The 20,691-nt window shown below is 40.0% G+C and overlaps 1 protein-coding gene across 5 annotated transcripts in view; it reads right to left on the bottom strand.

Moving 5' to 3' along the window:
- exoc6b (exocyst complex component 6B) overlaps positions 1-20,691 on the bottom strand; it is a 119,690-nt gene that overhangs the window by 39,464 nt on the left and 59,535 nt on the right. For 3 of the 5 annotated variants that reach the window (XM_037546660.1, XM_037546662.1, XM_017709923.2), the window contains exons 13-19: positions 20,032-20,129; positions 18,445-18,550; positions 18,219-18,328; positions 9,609-9,720; positions 7,456-7,590; positions 7,117-7,296; positions 5,594-5,623 (exon numbers count right to left, since the gene is read on the bottom strand). In XM_037546660.1, coding sequence (XP_037402557.1) covers positions 5,594-5,623; positions 7,117-7,296; positions 7,456-7,590; positions 9,609-9,720; positions 18,219-18,328; positions 18,445-18,550; positions 20,032-20,129 — 771 coding nt within the window. The remainder of the gene's footprint in view (positions 1-5,593; positions 5,624-7,116; positions 7,297-7,455; positions 7,591-9,608; positions 9,721-18,218; positions 18,329-18,444; positions 18,551-20,031; positions 20,130-20,691) is intronic. The other 2 variants (XM_037546663.1, XM_037546665.1) reach the window with 1 other exon arrangement.

The raw sequence follows: 20,691 nt of genomic DNA, 5'->3' as shown, positions 1-20,691 counted from the left end.
CACCGCCCAACACTGTGCAGGACGCTTGGCATTTGCCAGAGAACACCAGGATTGGCAAATTCGCCACTGGCCCCCTGTGATCTTCACAGATGAAAGCAGGTTCACACTGAGCACATGTGACAGAGTCTGGAGACGCAGTGGAGAGCGATCTGCTACCTGCAACATCCTTCAGTATGACCGGTTTGGCAGTGGGTCAGTAATGGTGTGGGGTGGCATTTCTTTGGAGGGCCGCACAGCCCTCCATGTGCTCGCCAGAGGTAGCCTGACTGCCATTAGGTACCGAGATGAGATCCTCAGACCCCTTGTGAGACCATATGCTGGTGCGGTTGGCCCTGGGTTCCTCCTAATGCAGGACAATGCTAGACCTCATGTGGCTGGAGTGTGTCAGCAGTTCCTGCAAGATGAAGGCATTGAAGCTATGGACTGGCCCGCCCATTCCCCAGACCTGAATCCGATTGAGCACATCTGGGACATCATGTCTCGCTCCATCCACCAACGCCACGTTGCACCACAGACTGCCCAGGAGTTGGCGGATGCTTTAGTCCAGGTCTGGCAGGAGATCCCTCAGGAGACCATCCGCCACCTCATCAGGAGCATGCCCAGGCGTTGTAGGGAGGTCATACAGGCACGTGGAGGCCACACACAATACTGAGCCTCATTTTGACGTGTTTTAAGGACATTACATCAAAGTTGGATCAGCCTGTAGTGTGTTTTTCCACTTTAATTTTGTGTGTGACTCCAGGCCTCCATTGGTTAATAAATCTGATTTCCATGGATTATTTTTGTGTGATTTTGTTGTCAGCACATTCAACTTTGTACAGAACAAAGTATTCAATGAGAATATTTCATTCATTCAGATCTAGGATGTGTTATTTGAGTGTTCCCTTTATTTTTTTTTTTAGCAGTGTATATATATATATATATATATATATATATATATATATATATATATATATATATATATATATATATATATATATATATATCAAATTATATGCACGACCCTGCTGTAAACCCACCGCAATGCCGCAAAAACATTTTTCTTTCACTTTGTGACCTGTGTGGTGACCCTAACATCCAATCTAAGATATGTCCTGAGGTATTGCTCTGCTACTGCAATAGTAGTTTCTCAGTGTAATGAAGATGTAATTTACACATTATTTTAAGACCTCAAGTCATAGTGATAGTAGCCTTTTGGTTTCTTGGATTTAGTTGAAACACTACCAACTACTCATTGTCTGCCCCCTAAGATGCATCAATATGGGAATTTTGAGTCACTGCAGATATCCAATATTTCTCATGTGCATACCTGCCCATGCAGATACCAACACAAAAGCACCACAATCACCACACAGGAAATCCTGCTACCAAAAGTTCTTTGGCATGTAGACTTCAGAGGCATTCTGAGTAAACCTGAGTACCAGTCAAACAGTTCAGCATTATCTGATTACACATACAGCAGCATATGTGCACACACTAATGCACAGAACAAAACTGACAAACTAAGGTCCACCTCAATTAAATTGGAGCACTGAACGTCCCATGAGATGTGACTTTCCTCTAGTAGCCATAGAATACTGGTTGAAATGGCATCTGTAGGCGTGTACATGTTTTTGGGGTTTGGTTTCATGTGGGGCCGATCTAAAGGAGGAACACCCCTCTCACAGTAGCACATTTGTTTTACAGTTCAGGGTAGACGCATGTTAACAATTAGCCTGAGGCATTGACAGGGAGCGAAAGAAGAAGGGAAAAAGAAAGAGTGAGTGAGTGAGTAGTAGCCAGTGTGCTTAATTAAAGAAGGACTCATCAAAGCACTCATTAAAAAGCACTCAGTTGCACACAGCTGTGAAAATAAACAAACTAGAGAGAACAGAGCACAGGAGAACCAGGGAGAAAGAAAGACCAGGAGAGAGAAAGGAGTGTGTGTGTGTGTGTGTGTGTGTGTGTGTGTGTGTGTGTGTGTATATATATATATATATAGCTGCTGTCAGAAGAAAACCCATCTCCATTTTTGTCGTTATCTTTATTTTTGACATAATTTGAGTGTGCCTGTTGTATGTCATTATACATAAAAATCATGAAGAATAGACCAAAAGAAACAGCCCAAAATTGGAAAACCATCTGGTTTCATTGACTTACACAAGGTTTTCTTCCGACAACAGTGATATATATATATATATGTATGAATGAGAGAGAGAGAGAGAGAGAGAGAGAGAGAGAGAGAGAGAGAGAGAGAGAGAGAGAGAGAGAGAGAGAGAAAGAAAGAAAGAAAGAATATATATGAGATATATGCAGGATGTTGAAGGATGTAAATCGCACCTCTTACCAAATCACTGCTTGCAACAGCAACCTAACAAGAAGCAGAAAATCACTCTGAGGCAAACTGATTCCTGTCAGCAAGCATTACCCTTACTTTTATATATATATATATAAAGTGATGGTACATGACCTTTCAACACTATACAATTCTCTTCCAACCTTTCATAAACACCACCAGCAAGCACAGAAATGGACCAGCAAAGAGTTCCCACACACACTGCAAACCCACTTTAGGTAAATAATGATCAGTTCCCCTGATAGGAGAACCAAACAATGCATAATTCTAGCAAAGCAGTAACAAAGTTAATTGATTTTATTTGCTTTTGGTTTGTGTTAATCATCATCAGTTACATTATATTCAGTAATGTACAGTACAAAAATTAAAAACTTATTCGTTTAATATCAAGTCAAAATGACTATAAAGCACAAAGTATTAATTATTCAGCATGGGGAAAAGAAGAAAAACAGAAAACATTTATTTAACAGAAGGTCACCAAGTATGTTATATCTATGAGTATTACATTTGAGAAATGGTTAAGCAAAACCCTTTAACATGCATTCAATCGCTACTTAAATGTTATTTGTATGTGCTTTTGGAATTTAAAAAGGTGCCTTTAGACTTTCGCACTGTACTTTAAGTTTTCTGCATTTTTCCTGATTCTGAAAAATGAATAACTTGTACTTTACAGCCATTTTGACTAGAAATTAATTAAATGAAGGGTGGTCTCAGGCTACGTTTACACATCAGGTAAAAGTGGCCCAAATCCAAGCTTTTTCTCTGTATGTGACACAGATGTGTCATCTGTGTGTCAGTGTGAACAGCAAAAAACACCCAACCTGACATTTTAATTTCTGAATTTTCATATGTGGTACAGAAATAAGACACGTATCCAATCTGCGGCAGTGCGACTCAGTCTGAACAGCCAGATCGGAATTCATGTGACTTTTACGGCAGTCTGACTCAACATTGGTCATTTTGTGCTGCTGAGACACAAATAGACTTTAGGCTGTTGTTTCTGTGCCAAAAAATTAGAAGAGAATTATCGCAACTGCTCTGTGTTCGAAGAGATTTTGAACGAAACGGCCAAACGCAGCCGGAGGAGACCAAGGCTGTAAAAAAAAGTTTAAAGAATCCAAATAAGGTGCCCTTTTTACGTTGAACTTGAGGGGGATGAGCCCAGCTGTCAATCACTGGAACTTTATAATCACTTCTGCTGGTGAGGCTAAACTGATCTTACTTTTAAATGTACCAAAAACAAAAGCTTGGTGTATCAATTTTATTTATATTCCACTACTGCATAAATACTTCCTCCAGTTACAACTGTGCATTCAGTGACTTAAAAAAAAAAAATTATGAATTGTACCAAAATAATCAAATGAAATTGTGATGAACATTTGAGGTGACAATCATGTCCCATAGCTCAAGTAGTTTGCATTTTATTCCTCAAGCAGCATGCCTTCAGGGTTGCATGTCAAGGCAAAGGTACAGAATGTTTCCTTTCATTTCCAGATTTATATTTATAGCTGAGCCTTTTCTGCTGTTACCCTGAATCATTATGCGTCTGGATGTCGTGGCACATATAATGACAGTGGACCCTTCCCTCAAGATACAGAGCTAAAATATATAAATTTCTACCCCTGACCACAGGAAACACAAAGATGTACACACTCACTCACATACAATCCACTACAAATATACACCTGGAGGGCTTTCTCTGTTCCTCTCCAGTCCAATCAGATTGCTTACATGTGAGCTGTGGGTGACTGCATTCAGTTTACACTACAAAACCCACACGCAGCTCCGGTGGTCTCCCTCATCTCTCCCACACACACACAGACTGTTACATGGAATGCTATGTGTAAGTCTTGTATGTATATTTATACTCATCACAAACAAAAAATCATCTATTTTTAAAGAACTTTAAGGCGGTGTCTTAAAACAGAACCAGAACAAAGCATCCACAAAACACAGCAAACCAGAGCATTTTCAGTACCGCTCTAAGAACACAACCTGCCAAGTAGTGGGGATTTCTTCATGAATGAAAAGCCTGGCAATGTAGATGTCCAGCCCTGAACGGTAAGCTTCAGCGGTTTCACGCATCCAAATATTGGAGAAGCATCCACTACATGTTCTACAAAACCCTATGTCATGTAAACAAGGTAGCACTGCAGCAGAGATGCGAAGCACGTTTCACAACTGCCTGCCAAGAAATGGAGATTCAATTTGCAGTTTTGAGTTGCTCTGACTATAAAGCTCTCTTAGACTTTTCAGCAACATGTTTTGGGAAACAGCACTGAGGCCATGCATGCTGTACTGGAGCAGGACCTTCTCGGCTGAATCGAGCGCGTGCTGATGCGTGGTAAGCGGAGCTAAACTTTATTTATTCTTGGAAAAAGAATTTAGCTCAAACTTGTTTGGTTGCCCCATATTCATCATGAGCCATTTTGCTGAAGCAGAAAAAGAGCAGCATTTGAAACCCAAAGCATGGCCTACAAAATCAATGAATATGAGCACTATAAAATATCGGGTGTCAAGAAATATGCTCACCGCTGTATAGAGTAGCATTTATATCCAATAAGTACTGTGCAGGACTTGCTGTGTGACTACCACACTACCAACAACACACACACTACCAACAAAATCACATTTTAGGAAACAATTAAAATACAGCTTAAACACTACAGAAAGTGGGATCTCTATGGGAGATTATGTTGCACAAAAAAAAAGAAAGATACAAAAAGACAAAAAAAAAAAGCTGGCCTGCATTTTGTCTGAAGCAAGACATCTGTTGCAGGTGGTGCAGATTACCATTTTGATTAAAATTTAAGTTGTTCTGTCAGACAGATGTGCTGAAATGTTTTGAAGGGTGATTTTGAGAACAAATATTCAAGTACTCGCTCAGAACTATCAGGGCGTATTCAAAGCTGTAAAATGTAAAATGCTGTTCGAACCAGCCCTTGTACTAAGTAAATGAAAGAATGCACATCAGTCAATAGTTCAGTTTTAAAAACTTGCAGGGAATGAGGAACATGACAATTGAAGAATTTCAGGTCCATCCTACTGTTGGCCCCAAAACTTGAAAATTCAGAGACATAAAAATCAATGCACAAATCCATTCACTGTTTCATCACAATACACAGTAAGTCTGCAGGTCCAGCCTAGGGTGTGAGCTCTCAGATGAACACCAGGTAACATGCGGTAGTGCTACAATGCCATAATGACATACGGTCAAAGTTATGCCAGCAATTTAGCCCACACTGCAACCATACTCACCGGCAGTCTGGCGTGCTCTATTGGACTGCCCTACAGAAGAGAGAGGAGGAGGCAGGGACTGGTTTTAGGTCAAAGGTTACATTTACGTCTGTGCTTTAGGGACTTACACACAATGCTGGCTGACCACACTTTTCTCCTAGTCGCTTATGAAGCCTTGGCTGAAGTGTTCGCGGTCTACACTGAAGGTTTCTCAGGGTGTCACTGCTGGGTTTGTGGTTGAGCGGTGAGGGCGGAGAAGGTCAAGCGTGTTAGCATTACTGATGGGGCTGTGGCTTCAGAGTCACCCTCAGAACTCTAGAATCGTGAACTGAAAGCGCCTTCCCTAACTCACACATTCACACCTGCACGTGTATGGGCTGTGGGCTGAGGAGCAGCCAAGCCAGAGATGTGAACTTGATGGAAGGATAAAACAAGTTCTTGGAAAAGGATTCTGAAGAACGAAATGTGTCACTGAACTGCATTCACATGTAAAAACAAGAACTATAAACATCACAAATATGTGGGTTTAAGGCATGGGCAACCATGAATCCCAGCGAATGTGCACGTGCCTATATGTGTGCAGATGAGCTACTACTAGCGAAAATTAGCCTCTCTTGGTAAAATCTGCCCAAAAATGTGCAGGTTGTTATTTTTCCAGGCTGAAAAAGGGGCATGTCCTCTTCAGCCAAAGCTAGGTCAGAGGGCACTATGAGATTTAAGAGATTACAGGAGGGGAACATAAGAGGGGGGGGCTTCTGGAAGCCCCTTTCAGTGCCTCTTTGAGGGAACAGGGGCCACTGTGAAGCTGAGGACACCAAGGGGCCAGCTTTGGCACTGGTTCTCTTTTAGCCCTGGTAATGCAGCAAGAGAGGATGTTGAGCAGAGGCCCATAGAAGGGGAACGTTCTGGAACGCTTTTGTCTGCCTTAAATCCGCTTTAAGTCATGGGTCAAGACCAGGGTGGGCAGAGGGCATGAACTCCCCCAACCTGAGCTGCACCTCTGGGTCACGCCATCAGCCTCTCTTTAGCTCCATGGCAGCCAAGCCAGGAGGCTTTAGAGGGCCTGCACTGTGGACCCCAATCCTCTTACCACACTGATCCCACTTAGCTTCAATTCAGAGTTCAAGTGTGCTGTGGGCATAATCCCCTTTAAAGCAATGGGATCGATAGACAAGGGCTCCTGGGAACACTAACGTGATCGGCTAACTTTCCTAATACCAGTTTTATGTTCCAGTGTGTGTCAGACATGTGAATATGGCAACACACAGCAGGTCTGAAAGGTAAGAGAAGACTGTATGTAGCAGAGCATGCCCATTTGAAGTACGAGAGAGCATGTTGAAAAAAGGAGCAGTGTCTGGATGTTTTGTATCTCTAAAAAGTGAGGAGGTGAAGTGAGGTAAAAAAGGTAAAATGGTAGAGTTATCTTCCAGTTACTATTACACACAGTCATGAGGACATCTACCTTAATCTAAAACTGAAAATAAATGAGTAACAAGAATTGTTTAATAAATGTGAAGTGTGCGTCTGAGTCAAAAAGCACTTACAGGCAGGTGTGTGAACACTGCAAAAGTGCTGCAGAGGAAGGCGATGAGGTCAATCAGGTAGTCACTGGCCTGCCCACCCCCTTGGGTTGCCATCCAATCATAATCAGCCAGCTGAAGGAACTGATCGATCTTCAGATTCAGGTTAGTGTAGATCTCCTCTTCTGCCGAATGCCTTGCATCCTACATACACCAATGAAAAAGCATTAAAGATGTGCCATCAAAATCTTAAACACTGAACTGAGAGATATATAAAGAGATATAAAAATGGAGAGAAATGCGAAGTTTTATATGTATTAAATTTTATTTAGCATTAAGTATGGAAGACCGTTTCTCTCCTACCTTAAAGGTCGAAGTGCCATAGAGTTTAGTGGCATTGACTGTGTCTGGAGGCACACTGGTGATGTTGGAGATGAACTCTTCCAGGTAGTGACAGGATGCCTCCAGGTGAGTTGTGTTCACGATGATTTGAACAAGCTAGATAAATTGAACACAGTGTAACTTTATAAAACTCATTTATACTCGCATCAACTGGATTCCAACCTGTGATCTTTAATGCACTCCAGCACCAATTGAGCTCAACATCTGCAATGTTCCAGGAACAGAACCTCATCACCGATATAATGCTTGTTATCCAATAATACTTCAATCAATATAATGGAATACCATTGCATACAATTTATCAACCTGCACTAGCCCTAGTACAGACAGTGTGCTTCTGCACAAAGAGATATGCTAAGCAGGTAACTGAGCGCTGCAGGAGCTACTCTGCAAGTGTGTAACCCATACGGAGATAAAGGTGGTTCCCACACTGCTACTCCTGTGCCTTGAGACAGGGCTGGACAGAAGCAAAGCACAGGCAGCTCTGGGTTCAGTCAGTCAGTCTGTGGGCCAGGGTTCAGGGTGCACAGGCAGGCCAGGGCTGTCAGCAACCATGCAAGGCGCAATGGGGCTAATTCAGCCCAGGCCTAAGCCTCTGAACACCCTGCAGGGGGTAAGCTCCGGCATGGAGCCTGGGTCACACATCCTCCACACAACCAGGAGAACTGGGGCCTGTGCTGGAGATCTCGGATATCTGATCTGGCATGAAACACAAGGGTGTGTGTGCGCGCATGTGTGTTTATTACGGTGAGGGGGTGGCAGTGTTTTTCACTATAGAGGGGTAGCGTGAAAGTGGGCAAGCAGAGGGTTGCCCTTTTGATGAACTAACTCAAAATCATAAGCATAACTCCCCCCAAGTCTTTACCCCATGGCTTTCCCTTGCTTCAAATCAATGGCACCCAGCTGAACTTTATATCTGGAGTGGTAAGATTATAAACAGGGTCTGAAAGTAAGCAGGCAGCTTACATCTCTGGAAAGGAGATGGCTAGGACAGACTAAACACACTCAAAGGAAAAAGCCAGAGCCGGCTGCAGTGAGAGCAGCAAGGGCAGGCTAAGTGTGCAGCGTCACTGGGAGCCATGATGAGGCCCTCTTAAGAAGGTGAAGAAAGTGTGCTTGGACGGAATAAAGGAGAAGGCAGAAGTGCATTGCTTCTACTTTCGTTTAAAATCAAGGTTACATTTTAAATGTTAAATTTTAAGTTTTCCATCCCTTAAAGCGATAAATATCACTTCCCTGAGCACCAGTTGCTTACTAACAATTCGCTTTACTCTGCAGCTAATTGTGACTCTACTTGTTCTACTTGTTTTTAGCATGCAGAAAAACGGTACATTTTCAAGAAGAGTATGGCAGCTGTCCTACATCAAATTCTGAATCTGTCGCTGCCCCTAAGCAAGCTTTTCAGTTGGCAGCTGTGATCGTTGAGCAACTAAACAACCTGAAACAAACCAGAAACCCAGAACAAAACAACATTCAGGACAATCTGGTCAGTACTGAAAAATCTGAGCTGAATCTGATACAGCGACAGATTTTTTTTTTGGCTCCATCTGTACACAAAAGGTTAGAAATGTTTTGCCTGAAGAAACTGCTAATATTAAAGCACAACTGGTGCAATTTTTGGGGTACCTTTTTCTTTATTTTATAGAACTGTTGCATAAATGCAATAAAATACTTGAGATTGTGTATTAGTGGAAGTTAGTTGGTAGTTTGACATATTGGTTGGTCGACAATAACAATCCATCACTGGCAATATTTTACTGACTGTGCCAATAATCACCATATTTTTACACTGCACCACCAAATATCACCAACAAGGAATGTACATGAATCACTTATTTAACTATGTAACAATAAAACAGGATGACCTTGTGAATCTGAGCACAAAACACCAGGACCGTTAAAATTACTTAAACTGTATAAAAAAATAAATAAATAAATAAAAATTAAAAAAAAGTTTTTTTTTTTCTTTTTTAGGTATGTCTCCATATAACTCAAAAATCCTCCCTGATAATGCATTTCACTAAGAAACTGCATGGAAGAAAAATGCGTTTCATTACATTTATTCATGTTCCCTTTAAAGCACACCCAGTATACATATAAAAGCAGATACTCACTTCTGCTAATCCCACATTTTTCTTCTTGATGGCATACTGCAGGCAGTTACTGAGGGTTCTTGTGAGCAGCAGGTTGGTCGACTTTCGGATCATGTCGTCAATTTCTGTAGAACTGAACCGAAGAAAACAGCAAGAACAAAGCAATCATATTACATATACAAGCATTCGTATGTGTGTAACCAGAGAGCTGTTGAACTAAGAAATGTACAGACCTGCAGACTTATAATGCATATATAAGCTATAGATATTATAGCACCAGTTTCATATGGTTTTGCTCATATGGTAGAAGACTAATAAAATTTCAGTTCAAGGCATGTCTGTCACATGTTACAGCTGCAACCTAACAAACATTTTGGGAACTGCAACAATAAACAAAATGCTCTCTAGAGTAGATATGAATATTCACTACTCTGGAGCAAACCGCAAGCCTGAATGCCAAATTACTCCACGTCCTGAGAGGGTAACCAGAACTCCTAGTCATGACAGTGAGAGAATACGTGAGAGAGAGCAAAAGAGAAAAAGTACACAGATGGGGGTCTACCACAGAGAACAACGACACCCTGTGGACTGCAACCCTGCATGTTCCAACAACAGAGAACAAGCAGTACACACACACCTACATGCTATAAATTAGAAGATCCAAATGACAGAGAGTAGAGAGGGGGGCTTCACTTCTGTTTTCCACTTTCACTGTGGAAGAGTGAAATTTTGTGGCAAGGGGTCAGGAAATAGCACAAGTGGGGATAATTATGTCCGCTGGTGGTCTGTGCTCCCATCTTCGTTACTAAAAGTACAGCTAGAGGCATCTTTTCTACCTTCCCTCAAGTAACAGGAAAGACAGGAAAGAAAGAGAACGAGAAAGAGAGATGAGAATATTGTGCCTTGACCATCTGAGTCAACCCAAATCAAGACCAAAAGTGCAACACTTTTCTCCGTCTCTGGGTACAAAACACATTCCTCTCAAATTACTAAATTATCTAGTTGTGTGGAGAGAAGCAGAGGAAGAATTTAAAAAACGTTCTCCTCCTTGGTGGGGGAAAGAATTTCCTTCGGCTTGAGCTTGGCAGCAAGATCTTGACAGAGCGCGAAAGAAAAAGGAATAAAAGAAAAAAAAAAGAAGCTGAGAAAAACAGCCATTCGAATGGAAGCAGAGATGTCCATGCACTCGAGTAGACCCTGCTCATGTGGGTACAGTGACTCAATAAAACAACAATACTGGCACAGGCTTAGAGACAAGCAATCAGGAAATTGGTTATGTCGTCCTGTGAAATTCACTGAGCACAAATGTGGTGAAAGAGACAGACTGTGAAAGAGTGAAACACTGGAAATGCCAAGCGATGATTAGAGCACCATGACTCAAATATCTCCGTTATTCATGAAATCCATTCATCTGTTCACTCTTTCATTGATTCACTCAGTTTAGCGTGCATCCAGTGTAGAACATGGCCAGATCACTGACCCTAAAAATACCTTATTATATGAACATCTCAATAAAATGGAAGAGGAAAATGAAAAAGTCATGCAGAGGGTAATGGCTAGGAATCAGGAGGTTAATTAAGCCCATTAGAGAAACAAAAGACAGGAAGCATGCAGATGGGGGAGGAGAAAAAGATGAATCATATTGTACTGGATCCCTGTTCACTGATTCATCAAATGTAGTCTACATGCCAAACTAGCTGTCTTTTTATGAACTACTGAACCATCACATTCATGCACATCATGAAGAAAAGGTTAGTGGCTAAACGGAACTGCTTCAACATCTGTAAAGCAACTTTAAAATGTTAAGGACCTACTTTAGCTTAAGGTTCAAAGTTCAGCAGACAAATTTCGGGGGGGGGGGGGGGGGGGGTGCATTTTGAATGTTAAAAGAAATTCCTCCAGTCTAGTCTCCAGCCACCTGTGTGAACCAGAGGAGACTCCCTCCCCTTCTAGCTACACCTCGTTTTAATATTAGCACAGAGAAACCACAAAGCCTAATTGCATCCGGTGGTCCAGTCTGGGTAACATATTGAACTCACGCTCATCTCCTTTGGTCTGTCAATCACGAGCTTCCGTTTCCGATAGAAACGGACTGACCCTCACATCCTCACACACGTATGCATCTACACTGCTCAACAGAAAAGTAGACCCCTAGCTTTTCATAATGCTTTGAACATAAATGAGCATATTTTCTTCATCAGTGTGAACTTGAAGACTAACCAGCGATAAGGAAGACAATGTTAAAACAATAAATAATTAAACTTATGTTTCAAGAAATTTTCTAACTGGCAATTTTATAGAAGGCAAAAATGTTAACTTTTAATGTAAGTTAATGTAAAAAGTTTACAAAATTTTAGCTGACAACAACTGCCATGTAAATAACTAAAGTGGCTAAATTAGCTAGATCAGCTAATAGATCAGTTATTTTAGTTTGCAGACAAATAGCTCAAGCTCAAATAAACCAACATTACTCACTGGTGCCCACATGTATTTACCACTAGTCAGAGGTAGGAAAGTTTAGCTTTTATGCATTTCTATTAACATCACTGAGCACAAACACCACATAAAAATGTACCATTCATTAATCTGCGACATATTTGCATGTATCCACTTGTTCAGCCTACAGCAGTTTAGCCATGCACATGTACTACTCCCAATATCCAAAAAGTTGTGATGCTACGCACAATACAAATAAAAACAGAAAGTAATGATGTGCAAATCATAAACCCTACATTAAACTGAAATCTGTAGAAAGACAACATATCAAATGTTGAAACAGAATTTTTTTTTACATATATACCCACTTTGAATTTGACCCCAGCCACACATTTTAAAAGAGCTGGGACAGGCAAATGTTTACCACTGTGCTGTGTCACCTCTTCTTTTAACACAAGTGTTTGGGAACTGAGGAGACCAACTGCTATAGTTTTGAAAGAGAAATTTTCCCTATTTTTGCTTGATGCATGGTTTTAGCTGCTCAACAGTTCAGGGTCTCTTGTCTTATTTTGTATAGTGCAATAACTGTTTTCAATGGGTTACAGGTCTGAACTACAGGCAGGCCAGTTTTGCACCTGGACTATTTTACTGTGGAGATATGCTGTTGTAATACGTTTGGCATTGTCTTGCTGAAATTAGCAAGACCTTCCCTGAAAAAGGTGTCATCTGGATGGCAGCATATGTCGCTCCAAAAAAAAAAAACAAAAAAAAAAAGTATATATATTATATATCTCACTAATTATTAATGATGCATTCAAAGATGTACAAGTCACCTATGCCATGTGCACCAATGTACCCTCATACCATAATGAAGGCTGGCTTTTGAAGCGCTGATAACAAGCCAGGTGGTCTTCAGCTCAGACGACGTAGTGTCTATAATTTTCAAAAATAATTAAAATTTTGAATTTGCCGGACTACAGGACATTTTGCCACTTCACCTCAGTTCATCATAAATGAGCTCACAGTTCTAGATTCTGTTTATGTTTTCCTTTTGCATGGTACAGTTTTGATTTCCATTTATGGACACTGCAACAAACTATTCACAGACAGCGGTTTTCAGAAGTGTTTCTAAACCCATAGTGATTTCCATTACATAATCATGTCTGTTTTTATGCTGTGCTGTCCGGAGGGCACGAAAATCACAGTCATCTAATATTGACCATCACACATCATAAGTGGACATCAGGGACAACAAAAACACAAAAATTGTAGAAGATGGGCCATTTAACAATACCTTGGAAAAGTAATAAATTTATATAGACACTACCCCAAAGAAAACATTTAAAATTCATCTTCGTATTGCAAAATAAACTCAAGAAATTAGTAAACCAGTGCATGTTCTTTCTTAACAAAAAGTTTTTTAAAAGCAGGGAAGGTGTCCCCAACCTTTCCACATTACACACTAGATTCACACACACTCTCCGATTCCCTTACAAGAGTCCTCAGATCTGTCTGGCCCTATTGTTCTGCTTACTCAAATGCTCTTGTGCTAATGCGGAGAAAGATTTGCAGGGAAATGTGTCAAATATGTGAAAATTCACCCAGCAGAGCTCTCATTTGACAGCACTGCTAAATTAGCAATGAGTATAAGGGGGTTTCTGGCTGGATCTGGAACTCCAGGACCCCACACACTGAGGCCAGGTCTTTGCAGCAGAGGGCCAAAAAGTGGGGGGGGAATAGCCGCAGATGGAGGAGGCCACTGAGAGAGTGTGAGGCCGTAGCATTAACAGACGAGATATCTAACCCTCCTGACCCATCGATCCTGGCTTTCTTAACATCTGACCTCCAGAGATGGCTTAAGAGTCCGGTTTCAAAAGCTGTTCTGCACAAGTGCATGGAGGCTAGTCTACTTCCTGATTTTGTATTCCGGTATTGGTGTCACAGAAAAATATAGATTTTCAGTTTTAGAGGTACTGGTATAGACAATAAGCATCATATCCACAAACATTTTATTCCAAGATAAGAGTTTCTAATATATGACAAAAAAAAAAAAGAACAGAACAGTCCAAACAAAACTCACAAGCCTGACATTCTTTTTACAACAAGAGTACAAGCACCCTTAAGGTATGGATTCTAGGTATGTCAAAGGTCCAGCACGGTATTTTTCAGCCTTATTCACCACGTTATATTATCAGGAAATATAGGACTTATCCTATAATATCTTCATACTTCTGTTTTTGTATACTACCCCTGCTAAAACAGGTATTTAACCTCTTTGCCACACTGCCAGATTCTAGTGGAACAGACAGATATGGCAGTGAACTACATATTTTCATTATTCGAGCCATAATTGTAGTTTGCCTGGCTATAAATCAAACTTTCAAAAAAACCTTAAGCTGAAAAAACCTTAAACTCACGTCTAAAATGTAAAAAGAGAACAAATTAAGTCTTGTGAGCGGCAAAGTTAGTTTTGTATTCACATGCATGATTGCTTTCTTCAGTAGTGTTGAATGATGTATGCAAAATGTTAATATGTATAAATTATCATTACTTGCAAACTAAGACTATCTGCTCTTAAAATAAATAAACAAGTAAATAATTTATGATCATTAAAGTCCAGGCATGAAGCCCCAACATGAAGCCTTATGAGCCAGTAAAGCCTTTTTGTAGACAAAGCACAAATGACGGCCAGTCAGAGTTTTGAGTATGACCTCTATTTATGATTACTGTTGAGGAATCTCAAAATAAGATAAGATTTCTACCCGATTGATCTTTTGGCTTGGCATGAAAAACAACAGATTTGTAATAATTAGATCAAATGGGGAAAGTCTCTGGACAGCAGCACCGTTTTTAACTATTTTGTATTTTATCCAATGTACTGGATCAGTCTATATCAATTACTTGGCCCTGTGTGTTTGTCTTTTAGTGTACTGATTTTTACTAAATTACTATTTTTTTTCCTTGGGAGCAAAGCTTGGTTTAGGTTCAAATTCAATTAACAGATCATTTAACAGCCAATAGCAGAAATTAAACCTAAAGGTCGATTAGAGCACTATTGCAGGTAGGATATTTAGCCACGTAACAGTGCTAAGGCTACAGTTAACGATGGTTATTGGGAAAAAAACATACCCACTGGCTTTTCTCCTTCTCCCAAACTCCACCACCCCACTCGAATTCAAGCTCTTTGACCTAAAGGTCTCAGTGAAAGAGAAACTATGGCAAAAATTGAACATTTTTTGTCTTTTCTGACTGAACTACTCACACCGTAGCGTGGCTATAATACGTAAAGCAGAAGTTTCCGTGTAAAGGGGGTAACACCAAGAACCTCATGAAAAGCGCACAAATACGTTATATAAATCTGAAGCACTGGCAGCATGTTTGCTTAAGCAAAGCAGCTGCTGCAACAGTGTTCTCAGTGTAGCAACCTGGTGTTGTGACATATACTGCTACCTTGTTGAAATGTCCTGTGGCATACATTCCTAGGTAGCTCTCTACAAAAAAATTGAGGTAGAATATTTCAATAGTTTCTTGTTCGTGTTCCTTAAATGGGGCAAGTGTCACATGCTGACCTCTCAGGCAGTATAGTAACTGCTGCAAAATCCAACAAGGTGACAGACAGTAAATCAACTTCAGCCACATATTAACACTGCAGGTAGGATAGTTTGACTGTCAAAATATCTTATCAAAAAATCTTTCCAGCACTGAAAGAATAACAAGGATATTTTGATAGCCTAAATCAGCTTATCAGGAAGTGGTCAATTTGGTAGCTAGCACAGCATAAGTCGTTAACTTCTAGGCAGCCTGAACATTTTAATTTTGAATATTTTCCACATCTTTTTGTGTCATGTCTTTGTTTTGCCTCAAATTATGGAGAGTGGTATCAATAAAATTTTAAGTATTGGTTAATATTAGTATCAATAAGCAGTATCAGTATCAATCCTATAACTGACTCTGCAACCGTTTTAAACGTCATGTTGCATCTGTTGAGCTTTAAGCTTTTTTAAGCATCTGTTGAGCCTTAAGCTTTTTCCTACAAATGTGTCTGTAGTCCCATGACAAAAACAGAAAACTACTGACTATATTCCCATTTAAACTTTAAGCAAGCCTCAGTCAAGCCATGTGTGTTCTTTACCTTGGGCTAGTAATGTGATAATGTAGATTTTTTACTTGCGTTTATGTTACTATCATATCTGGTCACAAGAGGCTGCATTTTTTCATTTGACAAAGCCTAAAACCTCATTTATTTAAAACTCAGTGCTGTGTCTGATGTTTTCATGAGTTGCGCTTGTGGTTTTATGTTTGTCGGTTAACAATGAATGACCGTCTAATAATGGCTGGGTTATCAGTCAAAAGAATTTCCCAAATGGGTCCATTAGCTTTATTAAGATAAAGATAAATATCATCAAATATTATGATACTGTGATATGTAGAAAACATTGTGATACTGAATTTCATAAATGCCGCTCAGCATTTAGTGCACTTTAAAAGTCTTCAAGATGAGTACGATTTAAGGCCAAGTCTGAGTGGCTGAATTCACTAGAAGTCAGACAGGAAAAGATTAGCTGGGTGGTTCAGATATGCTGTGATTTAGTGGAACTAGAATTCTTGATTGTCTCAGGCTTCGTTCCCATCATCTTGTTTACCGGTCTTAGGACACAAGATGAGATCTCACCTCTCTTCCGACAACTCATCATGCCACTCATCTGAGTGCTTTCCTCTCTAATCATGCAGTTAGGCCTCGCTGACCTTACAAACAGAAATGTTTGTGAAACAAGCCATATCCCAGACATAATTAAGCACTACTGATGATGATGATAATAGCCTGGTAATTCAGCAGAGGAGAGGATACGATGGCTTTTCAGTGACCTTGTCACCTGCAACTCACGCCTCAAAAGAACATGCCATAAAGTCAAGAGATCAGATCAGCTTCTAGAGTAACCAGACCTGACGTGCTGCTCACAGAGCGAGAACCCAAAAGCAGACATCAAACACTCCTGAGCAAGAGAATCAGGAGCTTTTGCACAAAGCTCAATCAGGAGGGGCCCAACGCCTTCCGCCTGGCCGGAACCACCACCGTGAAAGGTCCTATGAAGTGTGGCCTTTGACTTTGACCCCAGGGGATTTGGGGGAAGGGTTCAGGGATAACATCGCATTACAATGAGCCTACATGGACTAGCTATACAGTGGATTAGCTGCACATAAACCAAAAGGCAATGCATACAGTTAAAGCTTAAAAAAGTGGTAGGTTTACTCAACATTGAACACATACATACTATAATAAAGCTGAAACACTTAGGGGTGTTTCAGCTGTATTTGCAGTAAGCCTTGCAGACAGTGGCCTTGGTGTTGAAGGCACTTGCTCCTGTAGGTCTTTTTTTTTTTCAATTTACTTAGATCCCCATTACACATTCTGGAATAGTTCGCCAGAACCAAGCTCCAATTCAGGTACCTGACTTCTGCCATGACCTGATACCAAATACACCCAAGTTTAAAAAGCATAAGTGTGCCATCCTGTTCTGAAGTTAAGTTACAAACTGTAGCATAATTAATTACAATTACCAAAAATGTGTTTCACTGAGGAACAGGGACATTCAGACCATTGTTAAATTTTGGCTGGAAATAAAGGAGTTAACGTCTTAAAACACCCATAATTAAAAAAAAATTTTTTTTTTAATTAATTAATAAAAGATCGGTTCAGGACACCCCCCCCTGCATAGGAGCATTAGCAGAAATTAGCATTATCAAAAAAAATTGTTTTTTCCTCTATTTAACAGAGATTTGGCATTTACGGCCCAAACTGAAAGTCCCGCTCTCATAATTGTAGTTTATCACTGATCTGTATTTCAGAAATGGACTGGAGAACATGTAAAACAATTCCCTAAAAATTTAACTAAATTTTTAAAAAAAACCTTAATTTTCTTCTTTTACTTTTCTTTTTTAGAAACAATTTCTAAATGCAGCAGCAGCAGCTCTGAGCTAAAGACTGAGATAACAAAAAGGCACGTGACTTAAGATCAGTGGTAAGAAAAGAAGTTTAAAAATAGATGATGAGGTAATTCACTGTGTGTGTTGAATCATACGGTACCCAACCTAAGCACTAATGAAATAATGTCTGCAAAGCAAGGGTTATTGCAGGCAGGTGCAAACTTTACTCTTTACTTAAACAGTGTGATTGCGTGTGTGCACATCTGTTACCTAAGGTGCAGGTCCTCTGAGTATTTGAGACAAGCGTAGATGAACTCCTTGAGTTGAGAGTATACTTTGGGTACAAACTCCGAGAATGGAAGTTTCTTCGGAAAAGACATCTTTTTAAAAGAGGGTATAAATTATTTTGATTATTCATCAGGTACAATGACTAATATGTTTAACTAGACTTTAACAGGCAAAACACAGATAATGTCCATCATTCTCTTTAACTGACCTTTTCTAGTTCTGGGTCCTGGAAGGGGAATTGGCCTGTGATTCGCCGGTACTCCTCCTCTGTTGCCACAGGGATTGGACTGTAATTGTCTTGATCAATAATTTGCCTTAAAAGTAATAACAAAAGGACATCTGAGTTCACTAAACCGTAATGCCTCCAAAACCACACAAGTGGTTTAAATAACTTAACTCTTGTATCTAACATTCAGGCAAGCCAACACTCTTCAAGAGGCCCTTGTGGTTATGCAATACCTGATTTTTGATAATATTGTTCATTGTTTAAAATAATAAATAAATATATAAATGAGTGACTGAGGATGTGTGTGCTTGTGCATCTGAAATCTTCAGTAGGTCTGCTTGAATTCTTTCACATTCCCAGAACAGTAGAATTCCAGGGCAGTGAAATTCAAGGCCTCCAGCCTTTACGGAGCAAGCCAAGGGTCCCTGACAGGAATCAACAGGGATCCTTACAAGGTCAATCCGACCTTCCGATCACATCCGCTCTCAAGACTGAGCCCAGCAAACCTTAACAGTGCCTCCCCAAGGGGCTCTAAAGTCTAGCCTCTTCACAATAGGTCGGCATTTCTGTGGTTTCCAAAGAATTTTAATAGCATATAAACTGATTCCGGTGCACCATGAAAAAAAACACTTCTTAAGAGAATTATTCTCCTTCGAGGAATATTATCACCTCTATTGTGCTGGTTAGTAATTTCAGATATCTCAGCTTGAAATTGTTTCCCTTTCCTTCACCTGTTTTTAAAAAAAAACAAAAAAAACAAAAAACAAAAAAAAAAAAAACAACCACACCTAAGAACTTGCAACTCCCTGGGACAACAAATCCAAAAAAGACGTCTTCCTAAAATCCAACTTTGGTAGAAAACGCTAACAACTGAACTTTAAAACTAAAGAGTCTTTGACGTGCACTATATTTCTCTTGTTAAGCACTCAGTGTGGCTTACACAATGACTACAGGCCTGTTCACACCTTGCAATAATGTGTGCTTCAAGTCCAGTTCCTATCTGGATAAACTCTGGTCAGATTCCATTTAGACTTTTCTCCAAAATGTGTCCCCAAGTGTGACCAGTTGAGATCCAACTGTACTTTTCCTTCATAAAAAGCACATCAAGACACACGTTTCTGTTTTATTTCTGCTTACTCTTTTCATACTACTATAAGAATGGATGAGCTTGGCCTGGACACTTTCATTGGCCTGAAGCGTATGAAGGCTCTTAGTTCGAGGGTACCTTGCACATCCTCTTGTTTATTCTCTCTCCTGCTAGTCACTGCTCAGTGATATAATTGTATAGGTAACAAAAACACATTCCAAATAAAATTGCATCAAATGTGGTCAAGACCTGTCTCTGACCACTTCCAAATGTGGTTTGAGTAACCCATTTGTAATCCGATCACAACGCGTCCTGGTGTGTTAACACCTGGGTTTTCATGCGGTCAAGTGAAATCAGAATGTGAGTGAGTCACCAAAAACACATTAATGGAAGGTGCAACTCCCTAAGGGTGAGAAATGAGACATAGAAGTTCAAAAGAAAAGGGGGGAGAAAAAAAAAAAAAAAAAAAGTGAGTGTCTTACCTGAAGGACTGGTTCCATTTCTTTAGAAGAATCTCTCCATATTGATCTCTCATCTCAAGCAGCATGTCAAACAGCTGATTCACTGGAAACCCATAACCCTGTGCAGCAAGAAAACAGCAGGAGGATGAAGTCGCTCAGTGTAAAACAATTAAACAGTCAAGATTTATTCATATCGCTAATCAATAGTTTTAGCAAAGCCTTGGAATTTCATCAGCAGCCTGAACACCAGCAAGTCTGGAATGTCTCCAGTACACCTACAGTTGTGTGCAAAAATTTGGGCACCCCTGCTCAATTTACATGTTTTGTTGATTTTCTAAGTGAAATTAGGTTAAAAACATCCTCTACAAAATAACTTACTTCTGCACATTTTAATGTGCAATTACTGTTTATTTGCTGAAGTCAAAAACAAACAAAAAACAAAAATAAAACAGAAAAAGAGGCCTGTGCAAAAGTAATATTAAAGTCATATAATAAATAATATAAAAAGGCATATTTTACCAAAATTCTAATCTCAGCAAAGAAATAAACTGTGCAATAAAATTTGCAGAAAATGCCACTTATAATGCCACTATACATAATGAAAATGCATTCCTTTTATACTTGTGTTAAATGTGGTCAAGATCAGTCTCTGACCACTTCTGAATGTAATTGGAGTGATCC

This window comes from Pygocentrus nattereri, chromosome 2 (genome assembly GCF_015220715.1).
Source record: "Pygocentrus nattereri isolate fPygNat1 chromosome 2, fPygNat1.pri, whole genome shotgun sequence".
In the NCBI taxonomy this organism is placed as follows: domain Eukaryota; kingdom Metazoa; phylum Chordata; class Actinopteri; order Characiformes; family Serrasalmidae; genus Pygocentrus; species Pygocentrus nattereri.
The sequence above is the reverse complement of the archived record's forward strand: the minus strand, read 5'-3'. Positions and strand labels throughout refer to the sequence as shown.